Source organism: Acyrthosiphon pisum, chromosome A1 (genome assembly GCF_005508785.2).
Source record: "Acyrthosiphon pisum isolate AL4f chromosome A1, pea_aphid_22Mar2018_4r6ur, whole genome shotgun sequence".
NCBI lineage: Eukaryota > Metazoa > Arthropoda > Insecta > Hemiptera > Aphididae > Acyrthosiphon > Acyrthosiphon pisum.
This window is the reverse complement of record NC_042494.1, coordinates 157,900,499-157,911,535: the sequence shown is the minus strand read 5'-3', so window position 1 is coordinate 157,911,535 and position 11,037 is coordinate 157,900,499. Positions and strand designations below refer to the sequence as shown.

Sequence of the window (11,037 nt, the reverse complement as noted above, 5' to 3'; positions counted from 1 at the left end):
GACATTTTCAAAAAGCCAAGAAAACTTGAAATAGTACTTTAGGTTAGGTAATTGTAACATCTCTGAAATCTTAATTTACATTTTATAAAATGTTAATTTTGAATAATATGTTATCTGTATTATGTATATAATATAACATTGTGATTTGTACTACATTACCCATTCCTAATTCCTAAACCAGATGAAGTGTTAGATGAGATGGCCAAGAAGCCAAGGAAAATAGAAATTCTCCTTTAGTTAATACAAATTATATAGTTAATATACAATAAATATTATATAGTAAACTATATAGTTAAAATAATATATTAAACCTACATGTATATTATTTATGAATATCCCCCTCCTTTCGAAAAAGCTGAGCACGCCACTGACCTAGAATAACTATTTTAGTTATTTTGTTGTGATTGTAATGATTGTATAATATTATTTGTGGGTACTTGAAACTTCTAAAGTATACTATTATATATCTATGATAGTACCACGGTTTGTTGTTGATGTATAACGCGTTACCTGATGGATATTGTGATATGATTTATTTGGAATTTTTTTTTAATACTATAGATAAGTATACCTATAATAGGTATGTCTAATACCTAGACTGATAAACCGTCTCCGCTCAGAATCGTTTTTCTTCTACAGTGATATTATATCATTGAATTCAAATTTAATATTATCCATCATGCAGTGACCCACTGGTAACCTACTGTACAGCAGAGCGACATCCACTTACCCACCTTTTTTTTGTTGATAAAGATAGACAAACTTATGAATGATCTTGTATTACATTTTCAAATCTTCTTAGGTTTAAAAATAAAAATTTTTATGAATTTCTAACTCAAAATAATTTGCAAATTTTCGTCATTTTTACGTATTTTGTCAATATTTGAACATTAAGTGCTTATAAAAAAAATTGTGACTATGGATTTTTAATTTTTTTCGTCTGCCTTTGAAACAATATACTAGGAGCCTTCTATTAAATTTTCAAGCTTTTTTAACCAACAAATAAAATTTTATCGATATTCATAGAAAAAAAAACTAAAAAAAATGGAAATTGAAAATGTCCGTAAAGAGCTCAAAATAAGTCAAAATATTTGGAAAATGTTATGGTGTATAGAAAATGCTAATATAAACATTCAGTCAAAATTCCATGTACCCACGGTCATTTGTTTAAGAGTTGCACCAAAAACCAAAATCAATTTTCTCAACAACAGATTTTGCGTAAAAATTCCAGTTTTTCCTTAATTTTTCTTTTGTTTTTCACGGCGCTTTTGAAAACTATTGGGAATTTTTTACCTTTGACCCCCCCCAAAGTACCAACTAGATTCACTTTCCTATCAGAAAAGATACTGTTAAAGAAAATCCAAGCCTGACCGGAGCGTTTATCAAATCGCGTAATAATGTGTAGGTATTCACAATTCGGTTTAGCGAAGGTTTCATATTAATACTCGGATACTCTTTGATCGATTAGGTGTTGGTGAACCACTTTTATAGTCTAATTATTACTATAATATGGACTAAATTCTTCTTGCAATTCAAACGTAGTCATTTCATAAATCTCTTTAATAAAACTTCAGCATAAATTCGAGTGTTACCTATCTGGAGTTCCTCAAGGTAGTTCATTGCAAATTTTTGAAATCCTCCCATTTTGAAATGGCACAATATTGAGGGCTCATTTCCTTACAGTGTCCTAAGATACTAGAGATTAATCTGTGTTTAAAATTTCAAAAGTTTATCTTAAGAGGAAACAGAGATATATGGGTTAAAAAAACTGGGCGAATTGGTTCGTGTAAATATACACTGGCATTGCTGGAACTTGGCCTGGTATACTGCTGTGCGCTCAGATAAAGCTACATGTCTACATATATACCTTTTAAATAGTTGTATTAGAAATTTGATAATATATACAATGCTTATTTTATAGTTATTTATATTATGGTAAAGACAACATTGAGTTTAATAATTGTACATTTGTACCTATACAAATACAACTATAAATATCTACAATATCATTGTTACGTTTTCATAAACAGTGATTTCTTTTTGGGGGACGGAGTGACCGAGCTGAAGCCGGTTCAAAACCTCAGCCGCGGTCGGCATTTTTCTCCGGGCAAGACGGCAAGTCACAGTGTCCGGAGAGAAGTACCACCATCCCTCAATCGGGCATGGCAGATGCCTACAGGTGCCAGCTAAAAATCTGTCAAACTAACAAACACACGTGTTTAATCCACCCAATTACCTAAATGGCCGCGAGTTAATAAATAAAAAAAAAATGTCTTTTTAAATTTATTGTAAAAAATATTCTATTGGATGCATACAGCTAACCAATTTATTGTTGAACCACCTACGATTTTTATCAATGTCATAGAGATATTTTTCAGTACCTACGTTCAACATCGTGTTGCAGACGAATTAGTATTCACATACAATAGGTTATGGGTATAAAATAATATTACCTAATAATATAAGCTGATCAAATATGTGCATCACGTATAGGAATACTCAGTAAAATTCAGTACATATCGCCGGTGTGTATAAAAAAAAACTGTCGAGGATGTGACGATTATTATAAGTAGTGTAGGTACCTACCTATATCTACAGTCTAGACCGAAGTACAATATTTTCGTTGGAGAATGAGATAATTTCGATAAAAAAAAAAGAAGAATATTCGCAAGAGACCAAATGCCAATCTAATATATTATTATTATTTACCTATATACCAATCATATAATAGGTACATACATAGGTATCGACTCGTGAAGCCATATATGCTCGTATTGCGGCGTTGCCCATGTAAGTATAGGTATAATTAATTTTATTCTCTCGGCATTTAAGGCCCCGGCCCTATACTTATGGTTATATAAGTCTACATAATAAACGCAATAAGAATGTACGAACATAATTCCGAGAAAAATAACATATTTACATGTATAATATAATATTATATCTATCATATACATATTTTGTCTGCGTATGAATTATTAAGGAACACCATTTTAGGTCGTTTACAACTGTGTGATCTGTTACCAAATCCCACACACAACATACATGAAACCACGGTTTGTATACATGTGTATCGTATAAACAATCGTAATATAATACATGTATACATTTGGTAGATACTGTTCAGTCGTCCGTAGGCGGTGCAGACTGCAGACTGAGTATAGCGTTTTAGAAGCGGGATAACTTACGTTTTATTTATTTTTTATGAAACTTGTTCCGCGATGAAAACCAAACAATAAAGGCATAATTTAATATTTATTATTAAATTCGATAGATAAATAGGGCCTACCTATAGGTACATATTCGGCCTGAATAACCCACGCGGTTGCGTATGCCATTAAAATTTTTTGGGAACACGATTATTGTGTACATTAATAATTATAGGCTCCAACGTTGTCAAATTTAAAATTAGGTATCTTTACAATTTTCGAAATAATACGATAACATTTTATGTTTTTGTCGCCTTCAAAAATAAATCTGGTCATGCAGATTCAAGGGTAAGTATTTACTCGACAATTAGTATCATAATAATATAATTTATTTATATAATAATCTATCTATAAATATAAGAATCTAACTTGATTTTGGAGACGAAGGAAACCTGTTTGTTTGTTTATTTATTATTGTTACTATTATTATTATTATTAATTATTTATTTATTTGTTTGCACTTGCATTTTTCCATTTGAATTTTGAAATATATATTATTCATTGAACGAATAATTTATTGTTACATTTTTTTCTACCTTATCTCTATTCTATAATAAAAAGAATACAATTTACCACTCCAGTGGTTGAATTCAAAATGTAGGATATATAATTTTCAGAAATTAGCAATAACAATAACTACAATATGTAATTATATATTATATTATTTATGTAGCCAAAAATTAGTCATATGTTTTTAAATTAAATTATAAAAAAATAATTTCTTCCGGAGGAGGGTCGGGTAGCTGTATATAATATATTGATTTACTTTTTTTGATTATAAAAGTATTGCTATTGGTTTTAATAATAATAATTATAAGCCTGTGTATTTTAATACACAATTCGAACCACGGTTTCGGTGGACTAATTTTTTGTATTTTTTGAAACTTTAGAATTAAATCATTCACTCAATTACGAACGAACCACGAAAGGTCCGCGATCTACCGCAGGTATAGATTGCCTACCTGATAAAAATATAATGCTTGCATAATCACAAGCGAATCTCACAGACAACGCCGGTCGGGAATCGGGATGGCTATAAATTAAAATCTAATATCATGTACACTTAAAAAGACATTGCTTCCGCAGCGTGTACACCCCAAAAGAATTGAACAATCACAAAAACCTAGCAATAGCAAAGCATTGCCATGTTAGCTAGTTGCCTATGGTTATAATTTTGTTAGTTAGAATCAGTGGCGAGCTGAAGCGCTCAATTTTGACGCAGTTGTGTCAACTTTTCAAAGGGGGTGGTGCCACCCCATGACTGAGGCGCAGAATTACATGTTAAAAAATTACCTCTTGGCTCTTTTGATCACATTTTATTTACATCATAACTTTGTTATAAGTAAAAATAGAATGGCGGTGGTGATGACAGGTACCTACTTAATTATGAAAATGCGTCATTTAAAATTGTAGTGCAGTCCGCCACTGATTGGAATGTACACAGTTTTTAAAATTCATGCGATTTGGAAATATCGAACAAAAATATAAAACTAATATAATTATACAGATTCGTGTTATAAAGAATTCAAAAATGTACCATCAATAACTAATAAGTACCTCTACCTATATATAGGTTTATACTGTCACGAAAAGTAAAAATAAATAATTATTTAATTTTAATTAATGGTCTGCAGTACTCAGTATTTATTACCATATTTATATATTATACATTTATTATGGGTACTCACTACAGGTACTCAAAATACGTATTCAAATCATTACAAATATTAATACCTACTTAGTGAATTTTGTCTTTTATCAACCTCTGTAATTTATTATTATGCACCAATACCTACCTACCGAACGTTGATCTGGTTTTGTTTCACATGTTCTACAAAATAATCTACTAGTAAAATAAAATTACTCTAAAAATTCCAACTACAGCCAGGTTATAATAATATTATACAGTCGACTTATAAGTATACCTCTAGATCGGAGTTCCTGACTCCTGAGACGATTGTAGCAGTTCGCAACAGTGAACAGCTGCAATACTTCAGGTTGGTATATATAACACACATGCAGGTTAACCTATAGCGTATAGACTATAACCACCTACCTACTATATACAGAGTGATCATCGAGTATGCTTAATGGCTTACGTCCACTTTATATTTAAGTACCTACATCAAAATACCAAATTTCCATGTATTAAAAATACATATATTTTTTATACCATTTATAAGGAGTATCCTTAAGCGATACAAAAACGTATTATTTTTAAATCAGAACCGGCCTTTATTTACTATAAGATGCTATTTTGAAAATGTTGACGCATCTAAATAGAAATTCGAACGATTACTTACAGTTATTCAACTTTATGTAGGTACCTATGGCTTACCTGCAAAGATAATGTATAATGATAACATAAAATATTATAAAGATAGAATATTTAGTCCATTATATTTATTAGTTATTATATTCATTAAATATTTTTTTTTTTTTTATATTATTATTCAGCTTAAGGCCTGGCAACTATGGCAATTATCTATTTTTGTTGTTGTTTGTAAGGGCCAAGGGGGAGGGGGGGGTTGGAATGGTTTGTTGAAACATTTGTGTTTCATTAATATTATATAGTATATTATACTGACACTATTTAAGGTTTAGACAATTAAATAATAACTCCCCTATCTTCTAAATCTATTATTGATATTATTATCCTTACAGTATTTAAAATGTCCAACTCAGAAACTAATTGTTTGAATTTCGATAATACGTATTCAAATCATTACAAATATTAATGCCTACTTAGCATAAGCGTGCGCACAGGGGGGGGGGCAGGTGGGCCGTGGCCCACCCTGCGAGACATACCGAAATTTGTAGTACATGATCTAAACATCACGGTTTTTGATTTTTTAAATCATAAAACATTAAATATAGGTAGGTGAAAAATTGATACTCAATGATAATAAATAATAATTAATTAAATGTCTTTAAAAATAAAATTGATAACATATTACCATCACAGATTGCAAAATTGTATTTATTTTAAATTTAAAACTGTTGACAGTTAAAATATTTCTAATTTAATTTTTAAAAAATATGTTCCTGTTTTTTTATCATAATATAAATGATTTGTGCCTTAAATAGTGGGTGATTATGAGTAAGCAAATTAAAGTATGTAACATTTTAATCATTTCTTCCATCAGAGTTCAGGACTTCTGGTTTCTTAATTTTTATTGACTTGGCCCACCCTGCCACAAATGTCTGCGCACGCCTATGCTACTTAGTGAATTTTGTCTTTTATCAAACTCTGTAATTTATTATTAGCACCAACCTACCTACCGAACGTTGATCTGGTTTTGTTTCACATCACACATGTTCTACAAAATAATCTACTATTATAAAAAATATATTATATATAATAAAAAAAAAAATCTCTTTAATATAAAAAGTACAATAAAAAGAGGGTTCTCATTCAAAACAAAAAAAAGCAGTCATCTGTACCACAGGGTAGTGGGGCCTCGCGCTAATATTATATTGGATAAAAAAAGGTCACGGAGATCCCCCGCCACAGGAATACAACCATCGTTCCGCCACAGAATTTCTGAACGGATAATACCCACCGTTTAGAACTCCTATTAATGGTAGGTGTAAAAAATAAAAATATATGATCTTCAAGTGTAGGTACTTCAAAAATTTCAAAAACCAGAAGTTAAATAAATTGAATTACAAAGTTATAAAAGGACGGGTGAGCACATTACGTCATGTTTGGTGAATCACTCCGTATAATCGACGACGGTCAGGTGTCGCGGGGACGGACCGGTCCTAGGCCGCGGCGCGTCGTTGCAGTCGGTGTGCAGACAATATACTTTGGTACCGTGCAACGCGTATTATTATAATAGTGAACGATACGCGCCTCCGTCCAGTAAGAATAATAATAATAAAAATAGTGAACGCGTTACGGTGCTCGGAGGACGACGTGCGCGCGTCGGCGGTTGCTCTTCGTTCGCGCCATCGTCATAATATTATTACAACCCGTCTATATTATAGGTAATATCGTAACACCTTGGCGGCCGTTATTGTTATTATTTAGGCAACATAACAATAATAATACACAATTTATAATAATTTATTTTACTATCGCGATACACAAAAATAATTATATCATAGTGCGGTTAGCCGCCGTCGAGAATTTCGATTTTGCCATCGCCGGACGTACCTAGATAGGTATATTATATTATATACCTATCTGACAGTCATCATGTCCAGAAAACTCGAGAAATTTGTCGTGCTGTTCGACAACACCAACCTGTTGTATTTCCCGGGTCAGTTTCTTAGCGGCAGAGTGTTGGTGGAGCTCAAGGACGACACGCAGGCCTTGGGTAAATATAATATGTTCATAATATAACAATACGACGAACAGACATCGTCGTCGCAGTCGGATTATTTTTTATAACATAAAATATATAAAGTACCTACTCTATATTATAATACCTCAGCTACAGGTAGACGGCACTAGACGCTATGTAGGTATAATGGCAATAGAATAATAGATCCTATAAAAATATTATACTTACCTATATCATGGTATCATGGTATGCAGGTTGGCCGTTGGCATACATACGGGTATGACTGTATAACATTACAATCACACTCGTTAAGTTTTTAGATAGGTACTATTGATTCGTAATTTTGTATTAAAAGTAGGTAAGTATAAAATAGTGAAAAAACACCAAGTACTTATAAACTTTTACGGTATAAATTCTATGTCGACAATATATTATCTGTATTGTCTCTGTCAGGTGTCAGCTCCGCTGAATTTACAACATATTTTATATTCAATATTCATACAAAAACGTACCTATATCGTATAACATATAGACATATTGCATATTACATATAGTCATCAGTCATATTGCAGTAAACCGTGGAGCACTCCATGAAGGTTCAATTTCAACGTAGGTTAATATTTAACCACCTACCTGATCGAAATGCACAGGGGCGTATACAAGAGGGGATGTGGGGGTCAGACCCCGCTCATAGGCCTTTTTTTAAGTTTTATTAAATAGTGTTCTTAGTGTAAGCGCAATAGCGCGTTAGGTACAAAGAATCATAAAAAAAATTAAATAATTTGCGTAATATAATTGTTTATTTCAGGGTCGTCATTTAAATTTTTTGAAAGGTATTCTAACAAATAGGTATAGGTAGGCCAAAACATTTTCAGCCGACCAATACATTATATATTTTACTAATATGCTGTAGTTATAACATAGAAAATGTTCTCACTACACTTGAGTATGAGGATCTTTATAATATTTTACATGTAATAATATACCTACCTAATATATTATGAAAAGTATATTATACTATTTATACCTAATAATTATGCTAAGTTTGTATTTAAATTTAAATACTTATAGACATTATTGTACCTAATTATATTATATTACCTATATATTTTGATATTTATTCTTTTAATGTGCAGATACCTTGGATTAAATTTTTTTTGACCCTTTCCCCCATACAAAAATTATGCATACGCTACTGGAAATGAATAAAAAATTATGTCTAACAAGTACTACCTATGTATAATGTATGCTTAAACATAATTTTCTCTCGTCAGACGGAATGCATTTTCCGTCCCTCGGCCGATCGCAATTTATTAAAATATAATATAATACGCGTGTACTTAAAAAAATCTCTATAATATTATAATTTATAATAATATAATATATGTTGTAACCGTGAGTGAAAGTGTATAATATTATTATCCTACCGGTTGGCGGAGTAGGCGTAAAAAAAACCTGTAGCCCGGCACACGCCTCGTCGACTCGTACCTATATATATACAATATACATGCACAGTTAAGGTATATCTATCAGTATAATATGATATAATTTAAACGCATTATTGCGCGCGTCTTTGTTTTCACTATTATAGCAGTGTCGTATTATACACAGTCTTGTATTTTATGCTGTGATCGTGGAAACCGAACGTTTTGTCGGCGTAAAACTTTCATTTTGATAAGACTCGCCAAAACCTGTAGCCCGTAGGTACCTAAAGAAATTCTGCGCTTTCCATGGAAAATGCTCGGAATTATACGTTCCTTACAACTGTGGAATTCGTGTTATAATGTATTTTATATAATATGTTTTAGTTTGAAAAAATAATACAATATTATACCACATGTGACATATGAATTGTATATAATAACTTGTTTAAACATGTCTGACGTCTGATTATTGTTTGTTTGTACGTTTGTTAATACTGTATACAGAATATCTGACATTTTATAGGCCCAGGGGACTATATAGTGACGTTTGTGAAAAAATGACAGATTTTTGAAGATTAAAAATTGTTTGAGTAACAATAATATAATTAATATGTATGTATCTATAACAATAAATAATAACAATACCTTGAGTAACAATATTATATTATGTACACACTACACCACTACGCTACACTTCATATACCTACCCATATAATTGAGCCACGAAAACAAGGTACACTCCATAGTCCATAACTACATCATTCAGGACCCTAAACATATTTTAGAATTCTGTCTGCGGGAGACTGATAATCCATTAGACCAGCAAATAGAATTCAGAAATATGTATAGGGACATAGGATATAGGACGGTGGTTCTTAACGGGGGCGATACCGCCCCCTTGGGGGCATTTCAGTCTCTCCGGGGGGTGATAGTTTTGAAAGGGGCGGCGAGTGTGTTTTTCTGACAAAATTAACAAACTTAATTTTAACTAGTTTTCACTTTAATTAATAATGTTATAATATACTGATGAATAAATAAATATATAGGTATGTTTATATATTATATATATATTTATAAGAAGAAAATTTGATTTTGCATGAAGGGGGCTGAACTAAAAAAGGTTAAGAACCACTGATATAGGACATATGTACTTACTGACTAATATGGGTAATTTAATTGTACAGTATACCCCAGACAGCAATTTTTTGTTTAATAATATTACTATAACATTATAATCACGAATAATATTAGTTTAACGTTATTATAATATTATCGTTACAAAATGCTGTCTGGGACCCCCGTTTTCGCTGACACAATATTCATTTAAAATTAATTTAAAACTTTGAAAACATTTTTTACTGTGCGTTCAAATGTTTATATTTGAGACTTAATATTATAATCTGCAGGCCGTAGAGTAATCTTTTTATATTAAACTTGTTTTATTTTTTAAAACTATAACTATACGAGATATCACGAGATATTATAGCGGAGATCCTCATTTCTTAGAATATGCAAAATTAAATTTAGTACATGAAATCTCCGAAGTTAGGACAGTTAGGTACTTTTTAAAACGTACATTACGTCTACTATTTTTTACTACATCCAAATATAGCCTTAAATGCAAGTCCCAAACCTATTGTTCATACTTTTATACCATAGTACCATACGTCGCATGTCAGTATATGTACCGCTATGGTGGTATCTATATGGCTGTAATAATATGTATCTAGTCGTAAATGATCGTTAGGAGTACGCGAGTATACTACTTAAGGAGATTGGTTCCCGGGGTTTTTTATTTTGGGAATCCTTACTGATGTCATGTTTTTCAAACGTCTTGCTTGTTATAATAATATGGTGACAACTCGTTACTCTCTATAATAATAATTATTATGCCGTCTCGTCTTGCACAACCACTTGAGAATTTAACGGATCTTCATTGATAGGTCCGTAAAATTTTTAACGATCCTCAAATACCATTGAACGGTCGTGCAACAATGCGACTTGGTGGTGATATATACTTATTACGAAAACTAAAATAAATCGTCTTGCCATTATTATAACTGTACCTATAGTGTACGATGATTATATACTGCATTACTGCCGATCTTCATATGA

General features: G+C 31.5%; 1 protein-coding gene across 2 annotated transcripts in view; it reads left to right on the top strand.

Annotated features, from left to right (window-relative positions):
- The first annotated feature begins 7,043 nt into the window (after window positions 1-7,043).
- The window catches only part of LOC100164445 (arrestin domain-containing protein 1), a 16,650-nt gene continuing 12,656 nt past the window's right edge, over window positions 7,044-11,037 (top strand). The window contains exon 1 of one of the 2 annotated variants that reach the window (XM_016802260.2): window positions 7,044-7,531. In XM_016802260.2, coding sequence (XP_016657749.1) covers window positions 7,411-7,531 — 121 coding nt within the window. In that variant the 5' untranslated portion in view covers window positions 7,044-7,410. 2 annotated transcript variants of the gene reach the window in all.